A 16,066-nucleotide genomic window follows, 5' to 3' on the forward strand; every position below is an offset into this window, starting at 1 on the left:
CGTTGCGCATGCTGGCAATGCAATTCTGCTAATACTTCCAGTACACCGGCGTGGGAGAAATTTCGGCCAAGTCCAAGGGATTGAGTCTTTAATGTATATATTACTCTAATAACGTTATGCATTTATGTATGTTTGCATGTATGTTTGCATGTATGTATGTATGTATGTATGTATGTATGTATGTATGTATGTATGTATGTATGTATGTATGTATGTATGTATGTATGTATGTATGTATGTATGTATGTATGTATGTATGTATGTATGTATGTATGTATGTATGCACGCATGCACAAGGTATTGTGTGTGTTGTGCTTCCTTCTATCGCCACCTGCCTTCATGTTTTGTGCTTAACGTTTGTGTCTTCAAATAATAATTAACCAAGTAATGTTTTTCGTTGGCACAAATCCGGACGGGCGGAAAGATTCGGTGTGAAAGGGTAGCGTTGGAAATCGCTTCAAACAACTGCCAGTTTCACATTTAAAAACCTTCTACATATTTTACCCCTTTTTAAAATTCAGATTCGACCTGTTGCTCAGCGGCCCTTTTTCGGGCTAGGCGAGCTTTCATAATGGACGCGGTCGACTACAAGGACATTCCAGTAATGCGCTTCTGCCGGCCAGCGAGGTTCGAGTGCTGCTGTCTGGGATGTTGGCCGCAGGTAAGAAGCCACTAAAGCGGGCCTTGATCTCGGATAAGAACGAACAAAGTGTGGCCGGTCGACCTATTCGACTCGCGTGAAATATTGATATACTGTTCCCAGATTATTTCAATGTCCAGATGCACCAATATTTTATCTGGAAAAAAATTTCGTCAAATTATAGAAAATTTTTAAACGCTAGAAGGTGGACACCCCCCCCCCCCCCTCTCTCTCCTGCCCGTGCGCCTCGCCCAACTTTAGTGACTTATATCTACAAAATATTTATGAGGAGCAATTGGAAAATTTTATGCCCAATTTACGCTTGCTGTATATTTCACACAAAAAAATTTGTTGCATGCAAGAGCATAAATTTCTCGTATTAAAATGTCAGATTAGACTCAGAGCCCAAATTTTTTCGAGCTCCGGGCTTAAATGTTACAAAAAGTACTTAAGTTACAAACTTCAAATTTGACTCTACTCAAGTGTGCCCCTTAAGTTTCTAAACAAACACAATCAATATTAAAACTATAAAATGCGGTGAAGATGCAACGGGTACGCAAGTATGTCGGCCTTTAGATGAACTTGCGTACAGCCATCCACCAGGCTCTTCACGACGTACTGTAGTGATAGCGACTTTCCTCAGATTTGTATAAAATATATGTTTTGTACTAAAGGCAAATGATATCTCTCCATGAATAAAATAACTGATATTGTAACGGAAAAACTGAATTTTTAATGCCCACGTTGGCTGATTGATTGATTGTAGGGTTTAACGCGCTGACGCAACGCAGGCGATGAGGCGCGCCGTAGTGGAGGGCTCCGGATTAATTTTGACCACCTGGGGATCTTTATCGTGCGCCGAAATCTCGTACACACGGGCGTTTTTGCTTTTCGCCTCCATCAGAAAAGCGACCGCCGCGGCCGGGAATCGAACCCGCGACCTCGTGCTCAGCAGCGCAACGCCTTAGCCACTGAGCCACCGCGGTGGGTAATGCCCACGTTGGCGCCATAACAAGAAGTTTGCGCCCAGTATAAACTGTACAGTTTGGGGGGGAAACGACAAAACTCTAACGTTGAGCCCCGCATTAAAGAAAACAGTTTCAATTTTAATGCGTCGCATTCTGCGCCGAGTATACTCCCACAGCCAGGACGGTGTAACGCCCTGCATTGCCACAATACTGCAGGTTTCGGGGTAGTTCCACCCTAATCGTTATAATAGCGTAGACGGAGATAACATGGTCGAACGGAATTTCAAAAAACAAAAAAAAAGACAAAATATAAAAAAATATAAAAAATGATGAACCGTGTAACGCCACAGTAACGCAGATTTCGCGGAAGTTCCACCCTTAATCGTTATAATAGCATAAACGAAGATATTTGGTCGAACAAAATTTTGAAAAACCAAAAAATAAGAAAAATATACAAAATAGCGAAAATGGCAATTCGTGTAACGCCCTTCATTTACACAAAGAATGTATATTTGGCGAAACAGCGGTGATCATTAAATAGCGTAAATGGAGATAATTGGTAGAACAGAATTTTTAATAGCCAATAAATTTTGCCGTGAATAACTCACACTCTAGGCAAGTGACATAAGAATGATACGCACTAGTGGACACTTCTCTGAATTTCTGCAAATTTTTTGTGAAACTCTCCCATGATTTTGGCCGCTGAATTTACTTTCATTAGAAGTAGAAATGCCTTGCATCATATCGATCCTGAAATGTGTACAGCGCGAGAATGGAGCCTTGTCAGCCATGCTCCAGGCGGAGTGCTTATCAAATCCTTATCCTTATCAAATGTTTATAGCACAGACACACGAATGACGAAGAACGTTAAACCACAAGCGCTGACTTTCGACAACATTTATTGCAAAGATAAAGCGTCTAATATAGGAAAAATCAAAGATCACACACGTGGCGAACCTGAGTCAGCTATAAGCATTAGCAAGATAATCATGGACGCGTGCAGGGCCCCTGTAGAAACTTCAATTCTTTTTCTGATAGGGCTTTGAATGGGGCACTTACGCAGTGATGTTGCAGCCTGGCGATCTCGGTTGCCTCCATTATCTCCCGGACTTTCTTATTGGGGTGTCTAGCGAGGACCCTAGTGCGCGCGAACTGAGGGGTGCAACCGCAGTCGCGGCAATGGATGCCAAGGTGTCCACTCATTGCGTTATGAAAGTTGTTATTGTGTTCGCGAAGCTTATCTTTACAGCATCGGCATGTTTGGCCTACATACTCATTATCGCAACGAGGAAAGGGGATCGAGTAGACAACACCTTCGCTGCAACTGATGAAGCGGTTTCTGTGGTTCTTAGAACAGCAGATTCCTTCTTTGTGCCGCATTGACCCGCTGCACAGGGTCTGCAATTTGTTCGGAGCCGAAAACACAACGTTAACGTTCCCCCGGCAACCAAACTTTTTCAAGCGGCGTGACACGTTGTGAATGTAAGGGATAACCGCAACCTTTCTGCTATCTTTCGCATTAGGATCCTCTTTAGGCCGTGCATTAGACAGATACTTTTTTAATCGCTCCGCTACTGACACTACCAAATGGGGCGGATACGCAGCAGCCGACAGGCGGTTTACTTGCTCGTTGAGGCTAGTGTTCATGGAATGATAGCAAGGTTTCTTCAAAGCAAGGGTTAAGAAGAGGTTGGCGATTGCTCTTTTAACAAGCTTGGGGTGCGCTGACTTATAAGAAACCAGTGGCTTATTTGTTCTGGATTCATGCTTCCAGCAAACGTGATCATTGGAGAATATAAGCCTAATATCTAGAAACCTAAAAGAGCCGTCTTGCGGAACCTCGTGCGTAACTTCAAGTGGTTCGCTACAATGGCGGAAGATCTCGAAGACCTCCAAAACAACATTCTGAGGACATTCTCTTGAGTCGCAAAGAACCAAAAAATCGTCAACAAAGCGAAACACTTTGCGTACAGATGTGACCTCCAGGGCGCTCGCAAGGGCTCTGTCTTTGCCCGCTAGGAACAGGTCGCTGAGGATGGGCGCTAGGCAAGACCCAATACAAACACTGCTTTTTTGAAGATAAACACTGTCTTCATACATTACGCAAGTAGACTTCCAATAAAGTTCCAGAAGCTCAAGGAATCCCTCGACTGATATACCGCAGGCATTCTGGAAAGGGATAGCCCCAAACATGTCGATGCTATTTTCAATGCACGAAAGCAGCTCTTGTTGAGGGATGGAGTAATACAAATCTTCAACATCTATCGATACACCCACGAAGTACGATTTACAGTTATCATCTGAAAACTGAATCACGTCGTCTGACGATCTCACCAAGAAAGGACCATCTACTGTGAAAAGTTTTAGTTTTTTTTTGTTTTTCAGAAACAGAGCAATCGTATTCTGATAGGTTTCATTCTCCGAGATGATTACTCAGAATGGGCAGTCAATCTTACGGGTTTTTGCAATGAAGAAAATGTCTCGGCAGGACTTCGTGCCATGGAATCGACAGCATGCACAAGGCGGTCAATGTTTAGCTTCTTGCACAATTTTTTCGAACCTGATTTACCTCTTGAAATGAACGTATTATACTGACGGCCAAACACTGCATTGACAGAATCCATCGCTTTCGATTTCTACAAGTCAGTGGGTAGGACAGCAAGCCCGCCTTCCTTACCGGCGGACAGCGGCGAAAGTGAGTTCTGCCTTAAGTATGACACAGCTAGACCTATAGGCAAAGTTTGCTTTCTAGCAAGGCAACGCGACACATCAACACCGTCGGACACACACCGGTCTCTTTCAGAGTCCGTAGCATGATTAGCCACGTGGCGCACCAAGGCAAAAAGTCCAGCGGCTCTCTTCTTTGGTGAACTTCGGTCCGTGGCAAATCACTTGATTCACCGTCTTGGGTAGAGGCTGGACTCCGATGGTGTGAACAATTTCTCCAGGCATGGTGCCTCTGTCTTCTCATTGGCGGACAGTGCTCGAAGCGTGGGTAATGTGAGGTAGAACTCACCCGCTTGGTCCACGAGGCGAGACAAAGTCCTGTGCTGCGCACCAAACTTGAAGGCTGGGGACTCGCCACAATGGCGTGTGCGCAGAAGGTCCTTGTAGAAGGATGCCTGGCGCTGCCACTCAGACTTCAAAATTCTGCAGCACCTCTGCCCCAGTCATCGTGTGCACATCGCAATTCTGCGTGCGTGCGAGTAATCAAGAGAGGGGTGGCGCAAAGTGGAAGCAAGCGCACGGCGTTCGCGGGCGAACTAAAAAGCGAAAATGGGCGCAACTTCTCGTATCACTAAATGTTTGATTTTATTGAGCAAATACAACGCATTCAGGATTGCAGCGTGCTTGAATCCAGGGTGTTTAATGCTTAAATTAGCTCGGTAAGGCAAAATAGCATATCACAAAGAAGAGTGCCAGCGCTTAAAGAAATCCAGAGGAAGCTCTAAAAACTGAAATTGAAGAGCATCGTTCCCTTTTGTTGATAATTGCGCGCATTTCCACAGTAAATTCCAGCGGTATACCGTCTCTGTTTGAAATCGGCACGGCATTTCAGCTATTGTCTATACGATGCGAGGTGTTTAACTTCTAACGAAAGTGAATTTGGCGGTCAACATTTTGGGAGAGTTTAACAAAAATTGAAAGAGTGGCTTTTTAATATGGGGTTGAACAAGAGCTTTGTCATTTTCCCCCAAAGCTAGACACTACAATGGACGCAGGTTGCTTGTAATGGCGCCAACTAAAAATGCCATTCTTTCCTTCGCATTTTCAGTTATTTTATCCGTTTAGGGATCATGTGCCTGTTATACAAAACCTGTATAATTTATTCAAATCTGAGATAATCCGCTGTCACTTCAGTACGTCGTGGAGAGCCTGGCGGACAGGCTGTAGCCGCTTCAGGAACAAAATGATGAAACATGTTTTTGATGAAAATGCAAGCACACCTAAAGGACGACACCCATGATGAGTCTAGGAACGTAATGAGCACACTTGAGCACATTTTGTTTCAGTTTCAAAATAACAAATTCGTTCAAAATAACAAAGTTCACAGTCAGTAGTATGCAGACGATTCGTAATATATTTGGGCTCTAAGTTCGAAAACCAAAAAAAAGGTTCTGATCCGTATTTGACATTTTATTACAAAACAATTATATTCTTGTCAGCAACAAACATTTTTTTAGAAATTTACAGTAGGCGTGAATTGAGCACAGAATTTACGAATTTCCCCTCGAGAACAGTTTTGTAGACAGACGTCGCTAAGGTTGGTCGAGGTATAGGAGCAGGTAGCGGCGCCTTGTCGCGTTCCAAAATTTTTTCAGCTAGACAAAATTTTAGTGGTGAAGCCCCTCTCCAGTCGTCGTCGTTTCATGAAGTGACGGTACTTAAACACCGGTACACTCGTTTTCCAGTGCCTTGCGCTAGAACGTAACGCGTACTAAAAGAACACACCGGCACACTCGTTTTCCAAGGCCTCGCGCTAGAACGTTTCGCGCTTCAAAGACATGAGACTTTTACAGCAAAGCTGTATACCTCTACGCCCAACGGTTTCATCTCCGTGTGCAAAATCGCCAACGAGTGAAGAATAATTCGCCCCTCCTCAGGTTTCACGTTAGTGGAGATGGCCCGGAATTTTTTTACTGGAAAAATATTGGTGAATCGGGACATTACAATAATCAGGGGATGATTTTTAAAATTTTCAAGCAAATTGAAAAGGTCGACCAGCCACACTCTTTGTTCGATCGTATCTGAAATCACCCTATCACGAGTTCGTCCCCGCATAAAGCACTGCCTCTCGAAGGGACTGCAAAATGACCGAGCCTTGCATAACTTATGGCGATCATATTTTGCGTGCATGCCTCGATTCCACGTTCTAATGTCGTTAAAACCTAAAAGACTTCTCTCTGGGCAAGGTCCCCTTCTTTTCATCGTCACTTTGTGGCGCATACTCATGAGTCTGATACAGTCGTTGTCGACTAACCCGCCAATAGTGTCGTACGCTGCCTTTATAAACGGCGGGGAATCCAAAATTATTTTAAAGCGAAGCTTTCTTAGTCTCACTGACGGCGGTTTCGTTACCTAAAACGCACTGCAGGAAATTCAACTTTACACAATGTGGTGCACATGATAATGATGAAGATTAGACTAGAAAGAAAAGTCTTTCCGAGGTCGAAATTGAACCTGGGTCCCTCGCGTCATGAAGCCGACGTCTATCTGATTGCGCTATTCCGACACGGTCGAAGCAGTTTGGATTTTAAAGCGAATTTGAACGCTTCACTTAGAACGATGACTCAGCTTTCTCAGCTCAGCTTTCTCGTGAGGGATTCATTTGCTGTCGTCCGAGTTTGAACTTTGACTGCTTTGAGTTTGCACTTTTATCGTTGACGCTTGGACTTTGATTGCAGGGGCTTTGACTTTGACACTTCGCCATTTGATTTTCGCACGCAAGAAAGCTTCGCGTTCCAACCATCGTCGTCGTTAGACGAATGCGATTCGAATTTATAGATTAGGGCTCTTAAAAAATGATTGCACTGATAGTGCCTAAATGTCCACGCATCAGAAGCTAACATATTTGTTAACGGTTTCAAGACATCATATGAAACAATTTGGCTTCGTTCTGCCCAACTGCGCCTCTTAATTGTGGCGGGAGAAATGGAGCACTTATTGATGAGATATTCAAACTGCTGTAATCAATGCATATTTCTTTGTGCTAGCATGTGACGGAAATATTTGCATAACCGTGACACTTATTGCTGGTGTCCCTGGTTCCATCCTTATCAGCGCGATCCGTTGCCTACGGAGGCCTGTCCCTGTGACCCCGAACCACTTTTGTCCACTGCTGACAGAATACATTTTCGGCCTTGATTTTTAAGACAAACCGGTTTGCACGTGCGGGTGGGCGAGGAAACTAACACATACGATTGTCACGTCCGAGCGTTCGACACGCAGACTCTACGCATGCGCTGTACACGCTGCGCCTTCTAAGATCAGGGAGAGGAGGCTGGAACAACTGACGTCTCTTGTCCCCGATCCCAAAGGGCATATCCTGTCTCCAAAGGTTCGACAAAGTATACTTGCCCGCACTTGCCTTGTGGAGCGCTCTGCCAGGGCTTTGCGCCTAATATTTGATCTCTATGAGAAAGGGAATTGCTTGTGAAATTTGTAAATAAAGATGAGCGCGTACGCCTTCCCTTCGTCCAGACTAATTGCGAGCAGGTTTGATAATGATGACAAAGTCTGGGGCCCATATAAGACTTCAAAAGCTAGATGGCTGGAGGTATAGTGAGCACCGGTACCCTCATGCGTCATCTTAGGACATTAGAACATCTGTCTGCGCTAGTTAGCATTGGTCAATTACATACTGTTCTTTGCCTCTGTCAGCTCGATCAAGCTGACCTTATTTCTTACCTAGGGCCGTATTCTGAGTCCCTCCTCCACTCCATTTACTCCCTCCGCTCGGCTGAGGAGAGGATTCCGCAATGCTGAAGCATGGGGAAATCGATTTCAAGGATTTTCTCCAGTGTAGGCTAGAGTGGAGGAAGGATTCAGAACAGCAGGGTTAATTTATTTACATATCCCTCCGCTTCATCCTTCCAAACAGTGAAGCTGATGTTGCTAGCCGTAATGTGTGCGGTGCGCGGTGCCATAAACAGCTGTGTCATAGTTACTCTCACCGCTTACCGCGCACTTGAGCACGCGTTTGTCGAAGAGAGCCCGGCGTCTTCCAGGCTTGCACCTGGCGCTCGCAAAAATACCAAGAAAACAGTTCAGTTCTGTGATTTTATTGGCAGAACTGAACTGATGTTATCGGCATGTTACCGGCGACCTTCACGGGTGTCGCGAGATCTTCAAGTGAGACGGACCATTGAGTGATACGCGTAAAACGGTTGATCTCACACCGGGTTTAAGGTAGGGTAAAACAGCAGTCTTTCAGTTCTTGCGGAAGGACACAGACCTGGTGGGTGACGGCAGCGGCGACCAAGAACAGACAGCGCAACTGCGGCGGAACAGCAGCAGCCGGCGACAGCGACGGTGCTTCAGCCGCACCTGAAGCGCAGACACGGAAGACTGGGTCGATGCTCCATTCGCGCGGGCTGTGCTTGATGAGTGGCACTGGCGTCGGCCTTGAGCACTGACAGTCCGGTCGACTGCCGCAGTGTTCTCGTCCCTCGAACCGGGCGTCCGACGGGGAGCGGAAGTACGACGACCGATCTCCTCTTTCTCATCTTCCGTATTTTTTTTCCTATCCCGTCACTTTTACTATTTGGGCTCTTCTGCAGGTTGTCTTGTGGCGACTTCTTGGCGGCCCATAGCCACAGGAAGCGATTGTCCTTTTCGGCCATCACACACATCTCCACAAGGGCGATTGTCCATCTTCGGCCATGCCGTAACAAGTTCACTTGCGTCCGCACCTAAAGGGGGGAGCACAAGACAGCTCGCGCTACAGACGCCCAGTTCGCGAAGCTGGTTGCCGCCGGTTCTATAGCGCGTTCTAACGCGTTCCACTTTGGGAGATATGTGAAAGCTTGCGGACAAAACGATCCGGGCCCGCCAGTCATACATGAGGAAGACCACGATGTAGATGGATATGATGATTACTACTACCACAGTGAAAAGCGACGACGGAACATGAAAATAAACAGTTCCATACCTAATACAATGCATGTTGGTGTGTCTTTCAGTCCTTACATAGAAAGAAATCCTCCCACTTCGCTATTGTTCAAGCCTTGCGAGACTTAGTGCAAGCTTCACCAATTTTTGTTTGTGCCAGCAATTGTCTTCTGCCTAAGTTTGTTTTCTAATGCAGAGGAGTCAGTTCCAGAGGGAGAGCCAGGGGGGTGTTTTGGTGTCGGAACACCCACTGAAATAAATGCATGATGACAAATGTCATGTATATGGCTCGGGAATCCGGCGCAGTCTCTCTTTTTATGTTTTCTATTTTCTCAGTGGTGTATGACACCCCCTGAAATATATTTCTGGCTACGCCAATGCTCAGTCCCTTACCCCAAGTTTTATATCGTTCATGTTGGCTTCCACAGGCTGAAATATAAAAATTTTGTTGCAGTACTCCGTCTCCGAGTGACGTATCCGCAGGCGAGGGAGGGCCGGAGCTCCGGGAGTGTGCTTTGATGCCACGTTGCGTTTACTGTAAAACTTGTTAGAAGCGGGGACGCAACCAGTCCTCCTCTGAGGAGAGGACTGAAATGTGGCTGTCTGTCATGAGGACTGTGGTCATCCGCTAGTCATGATCTGCTTCAAAGGTGGTGGGGGGAAAGGCGCACTGTTAGATGAGGCATGCAAACAACTTAATTAATGGATTTTTTGTTCATGGCTTCACCTAAGGATAACATTTGCATAACCGTGACACTTATTGCTACTATCTTGGGTTCCATCTTTATCAGCGCGATCCGTTGCCTATGGAGGCCTGTCCCAGTGACCTTGAACTACTTTTTGTGTATACAGGACCCCTGAAGGTCCATTCAGGACCCTCAGGGGTCCTGGGTTCAGGACAGGAAGGGTCCATGACAGGACCTTACGGGGTTTACATGAGATAATAAAAAGTGGCCTCAAAGTTTTTTGTTTTGTTTGTTTTTTACGGGCTTGGAAACTTTGGGCGGAGGCACTGATATATAGGTTCTGGATGGTTTTCTTAGCCGGGATGGGATTGGAAAGCCTTTTTGTTGCTGCAACTGAAACAAAACCAACCGAAGCAATGTCTTCGGCAACGGAATGCAGATCGAAATGAAGGCTTTTGTGGTCAAGATCTAAAGGTTGCGAGAATTTGATTGGATTGGATTGGGAAAACTTCTTTGGGGCCTATGAATGAAGTCCACTAAGAAAGGGGAGGCACACATTTTGTTGAGTGTTTGGTGTACATTTCGTCTAAAACTGTCAGAAAAGGCCGTCACCCGGAAAATGTCGAGAAAAACTGGACAACAGAAGGCTGACCAACAACTTCAAGGCTGCTAACATAGTTCTAACGTTTAAGCGCTGGGATATTGGTACGGGCGAACCGAGTGTGCGGTAGTATATGATCAGATAACAAAATCCCACGGAAGCATTTATGCTGCTTTCGCTTTGTTGCCTGCGTTCCCCGAGTTAGAATGCTTGCGGGGCTCATAAGTGTTGCCTCTCATATTCGCAGGAAATAGAGGTTCAGGCACCGCCGGGAACAACCATCGCTTACGTCCGCCAGCGATGGTCCGTATGTAACCCGAAATTCACAGTCTACGACGGAAAGCACAAGGCAGCGTTAAATATTGTGGGACCCTTCTGCCCAATCTCCCTACCTGGCTGCATGGACGTCAAGTTTGAAGTGAGTGGTTGGTTGATATTATCGTGCATTCCACACGGCCTGTAAATAATAGCAAACGGCGGTGGTTAGTTATCATTCGAGGGGAATTAGTTGTAAATCGTATTAACAATACTAATTCATGCGACTTTTGCGTCAAGGCTTCAATGATTCTATTTATGCAGGGCGTTTGGCGTAACTTGGACCATGCAGTAAAAATTAAAAGTGAATTTTTTAAGGTCGCCCACCAGGTGGTCAAGCAGTGTGGGCGTGTTCTATATATGGGCTCCGCATTTTCATCTCTCTAGTGGCCAATTAGATCGAAAACATTTTCGATCGAACGAACACAGTCTAAGTTAGTGGCGACAAAATGACATCCTTTCCCTATCAAGCAACATTGCAGCGCAGCATTCGACAGAAGTAGCGAACGGGCGTTTCGTTTGAAACACAGATAAGATGAAACACGGCCAAAAACTAATCCCAGCCAGGCATAGTTTGTGATCGTATGCATTTTTTTATGGGGGTGGGGGGTTAAAGATAATCACTATTATAATATCCGTAATTACGCAAATGCGAAAAATCGCACACCACCTTCATAGCTGAATCTGGTCATTATGGTAAGAGCATACGCGCAAACATTTCTAGGTCTCTTCAAGAAGACCCGTATCAATTTCACGGAAATTTCCGTGTCCTTTCACCCTTGAAGAGTATTTGTAATTCAGTGAGTGTCGCAGTAGCAAGTATCGAGTTATATAACCTTTTCTGGTCACATATCTACCCTCATTCCTGCTGGACAGGTGCGGTCCCCGAACGGCGTTCTGATCGGTAACATCACCAAGGTCTGGAATGATCCCCATCGCAAGCTCTGCGCGGCAATGCACTGTTTCCGCATGGATTTTCCGGCGGACATGGACGTTCAATTGAAGGCCGCCCTGATTGGAGCGTCCGTGCTCATAGTACGTACAAAGTATTTGTTTTAGAGCGAAAGCTCTGTTACTTCAGGTGAAAACCCAGAAAAGGCCTCGTTCCATCAATCTGACCTTCCAGCTCAGCCCAAGTCCGGCCAGCGCCTCGTGTGGTTGCGGAGTGAGAGCATCTAATCGCTCGTTCGTTCCCTGGAGAGGGGTGGGGAGAGGGGGATATGTGGAAGGTGTAAGTAGCGTAAGGGCACCCTCCGCCAAAGTCGCTGGCGGCATCCAAGCTCACTGCGCGTTAGCGCCTGGACCAGCGACTGCGCCGAGCAGCGTCTGTGTATTGTCTCGCGGTGCAATTGTGTTCGTGTTCACTGCGCTGTCTCGGCGCTAAAACCGAGCTACCGCTCGACAAACTTGTTTTAACCGCGTTCAACCACGAAAATTCTTTATTCTAACAAGGTTGAGTGCTCATTTTTTTCTTCGGGGACGTACATATTCATTTGTAAAAATCAACTGCATTCGTTACAGGACCGAAAGTGCAAATACATCCTTTCTCATCATCTGGTGCGCCTTCTTTTGGTGTTTCTAAAATCCTAACGAAGGCGACCGATCAAAAGGAACTATGTGCACACCCTTTCTTTATTTGTAAAGTTGTTTGGTGGGTCACGTTGATGCTGGCTTTATTCTCTTGAAGCATTTTATTCCGCAAGAGGATTTGAGATCTTGGAAACTTAGAGGCGTGGTTGCTTTTAACCTTCCACACGTATTAGCGTATAGCGTCGTCTATGGTATTCAGCTGTGTACTCGGACGGTGTTCTTGGTTGCCGAGAATACGAACGAGCAGGAATTTAGGTGTTGTGATGCTGCAATCTGCAGTATGAACACCAGAGGTGCCAGCGGTAGCTAAAATTCTGAAGCAAGGCACTGGGTATATAGACCGAAATACTTCTTGACACGATAAAAAACGAAAACGCGGTAAAGCAGATGTAACGGTCATCTTGCGTCTACACCAACAACGCTATGCCTTCCGCAAGTTTGAGTGGTAGTAAAGTGTTGGCTGACAGCCAGCTTTCTGTAAAGTCATGATATGCTTTTAACAGCGAAGCTCTTTAGCAAATCGTAATTTTTTGTATCCGCAGTCAAAAATACCAAGAAATTGCCGTGCGCGCGCGCGCGAGCGTGCATGGGCCTCGCAGCGGCCGCCCGGCAGTTAATAAAACCAAGAAATTGTCTAGCGCTCGTGTGTGCGTGCCTCGCGACGACCGCTTAGCGTCCTGCGTACGTTTGTCAAGCCAAGCATACGCACTTCGGGAGGTTGGCCAAGGTTGCGGCGACCGCCCGGCCATTAAAAAAAAATCCAAGAAAATGCCAAGCGCTTGTGGGTGCGGGCCTCGCGGCGACTTCCCAGCGTCCCCGGCGCTCGCTTGTCAAGCCAAGCGTACCCACTCAAAGAGATTGGCCGAGATTAGCCACAAAAACTCCAGCGTTCGGCGCAATTGTGGCAACAATTTCTCGGAATTCCGTTAACGAGAAACACGTCGTAGCGTATGCGCGACTCCAAGGGGATGTGCAATGATGAACATTTCCAAAAAAATGAAAGCTCACACTTACAGCAGCAGTTGTGGATTAAAGGTCGTTGCGGCAGCGAAGAAATCGGCGGCAATCGAGAACTTAAACCTTCGTGATGGTCGCGAAGGTTTCGTACAGCTTCGCTACTTTTAAGTCTTTCCCGTTAGTGTGAGCTTCTTCATTTTTTTTGTTGTTGTTGTTCCGGAAGTTACGTTTGCTTTCAGGTCAGGAAAATAATACATCTATTTTCTAGCTGGATGCCTCACGTGGTAAAGTCGCGTTCGTCACCTGTGAAGCCTATAAAGGTCGCACAGGGAAATAATTCCGCGCGACGAAGAAAGAGCGTTGCTAACGTCGTTCTGTTGGAGCGTGCAGCCCCTCGACGAAGGTCCTAGAAGGAAAGAATTGCGTGCGAGCAAGACACAAAATAGCGTTGCTGGTGACGCCTGGGGGCGTCGGCGTGTGGCCCTGCATCTATACGGTTTCTTAGCGGTATAAAGCAAATAATTTGAATAAAACAGGACAGTCGGTTGCTGACAAACGTCTGGATGCAAAGGGAGCGCCACTAATCATCCGCAGCAGCAGTTTAGGGAGCGTTCGAAGCGCGTCGTCTACTACAGTGCTCCGCTGCGCCGATGGCCCATTTCCCGAGCAGTGCCACTATGCAGCCGCTTTGCGCAGCTACGAAGTATACTTCGTAGCTGCGTAAAGCGGCTGCATCAGTGACGCTTCTAGACACAGAGGCTGCTCTGTGTGTCAATCGGGAGCGCGGTATAGCACGACGGATGCACAGATGATGGCAGTTATCGAATATACAGCCGGGTTCCGGCTTACGTGACCTTTTCCTCTTGCGTTTGCGCGGCGTATCGCCTTTGTCGCCTTTACCATCTCTCAATAGTTTCAGTGAAGACACAGGTCGAGTACTTCTAGTGATATCGGCGCCCAGCGTCCCGCTCGTTGAACGGAAAAATAGCGTAAAACGGCGCAAAATTCCACGTGCGTTCGCTAACTCCGACGGGGCTAGGGTAATTTAAAGTGAAAAATAAGCGACAACCAAAGATAACCAGATAATTCCGATGCGGGTGATATGTCAGTGCGCCAGGTGAAGAGTTCCACAGGGTACTCTTTGAATGGAGAGTTACAGCATAGTGGAGGACCAGTCCCCTTACGGTAACCGGTACACCTGCGAATCCTCACAAGCAGTTTTAGCGCCTTTGCGCGCGCGCAGTAGCGCCGGTCGTCTACCGGGTAACGTACCGGGACCGGTTCTCTGCTCTGCTGTGACTCTAAATGTGTTCTCACTGCCTGAACTTGAGGGAAGGAGGGCAGAAAGAAAGAAAGAAAGAAAGAAAGAAAGAAAGAAAGAAAGAAAGAAAGAAAGAATACAGTAAAGTTAAGGAGGTATAACTATATCTGTCCGGTTGGCTATACCACGCGGCCGTGGCTATACCCTCCCTACACATACGATGGGGCAGGGGGATAGAAATGAAAAGAAAGGGCATCCCGCCCGTCCCGTTGCAAAAATTGTGGTTCCTGCAAGACGGCTCCGCCACTGGAATAAGGTTCATTGGTTTCCGCCTCAAAGCCCAAACTTCGCGCTGAATGCTTCGCAAAATTCAGTAGCCGCGAATATGCACCGTAGGTGTGCCTAATCCGTGAAAATTGCTGCCACGAAATTAAATGGTTTTGGAGCAGTATTGCTTCACTCCATAATCGGGACAGGTAAGTAATGTGAACGCAACTGAGCCAATTTATAAAATCATATGATGATAACGATGCAAGTGAAAACGACATTTCTAGCTATACGCAAGTCAATGCATCCAGTTGGCTAGAATCAACGTTTTTAGATTAGGTCTAAAAACGTTGGCTAGAATCGACTGCATTTGGTGGTTTTGTGCGTCCCTTGATTGACGCCGCGTGTCTGATTCTTTTGCAGGAATACATGTTCTTTGTGGAAGACCTCAACCCCTGCCACCTTAACGCGTTCGCGCGTTACCTGCTGCAGTCGCTCTTTCGATATTATTGAACTGAAAATAAATCGCAATGAGGTAGAGCACGGGGGTTTTCTTTGATGGCACGTTCAATTGAACATTGCCGACTGCCCGTGAATTAATACCAGGTTTTTTTTTTTCAAAATATCCACTAGACATTGCCCTTTCTCCGTCATATGTGCCTCTGCTCATTCGTTAACTGTTATTTTTTTTTACTTTGAACGAATGGTACCTGCAGCTGTAACTTTCCTGGGTTCTTCAATACTAACGAGCAGTTTACTTTTTTTCTTGTCCTAGTAGATAACGACAAATAACAGTCCCAATACAATTTACGCACTTTATCTATTTCGTGTGCAAACCCCACAGATGCTCGCATCCACGACAAATTTAGTAACGAGAGACCGCAGGACGTTTCCACAGCGTAGGTTTAATAAGAAAGGAATAGCAGAAAAGCTAGATGATGATTGTTGCGTGCTCCACGAGACAAGGCTTCTTCTTCACTTCTATTGGGCATTGTACGGGAGATCCGCTGATGATGATCTTCAACAGGTTCCCGCCCGCCGGAAATGGCTCAATGGCGCCCTCATTTGAAGCAGTTTTCAAGCGGATATATATGTTTCGTCTACCTTCGTAGCAACTCCTTGTCGCTTGTCCGCAGAAGACATGATCTTATTCTCTTTATTAATTCCGTG

At 46.3% G+C, this 16,066-nt stretch overlaps 1 protein-coding gene across 1 annotated transcript in view; it reads left to right on the forward strand.

The window, feature by feature from the left end:
- Positions 1-15,438, forward strand: part of LOC144167487 (phospholipid scramblase 3-like) — a 17,782-nt gene extending 2,344 nt beyond the window's left edge. Inside the window, exons 2-5 of the mRNA XM_077696740.1 lie at positions 522-661; positions 10,754-10,924; positions 11,698-11,856; positions 15,320-15,438. Of these exons, the coding sequence (XP_077552866.1) occupies positions 572-661; positions 10,754-10,924; positions 11,698-11,856; positions 15,320-15,409 (510 nt within the window). The 5' untranslated portion in view covers positions 522-571 and the 3' untranslated portion in view covers positions 15,410-15,438. The remainder of the gene's footprint in view (positions 1-521; positions 662-10,753; positions 10,925-11,697; positions 11,857-15,319) is intronic.
- Positions 15,439-16,066: the final 628 nt, after the last annotated feature.

The sequence above is a fragment of the Haemaphysalis longicornis genome, unplaced genomic scaffold (assembly GCF_048455015.1).
Source record: "Haemaphysalis longicornis isolate Haplotype H1 unplaced genomic scaffold, Haemaphysalis longicornis Haplotype H1 scaffold_2, whole genome shotgun sequence".
Lineage (NCBI taxonomy): Eukaryota > Metazoa > Arthropoda > Arachnida > Ixodida > Ixodidae > Haemaphysalis > Haemaphysalis longicornis.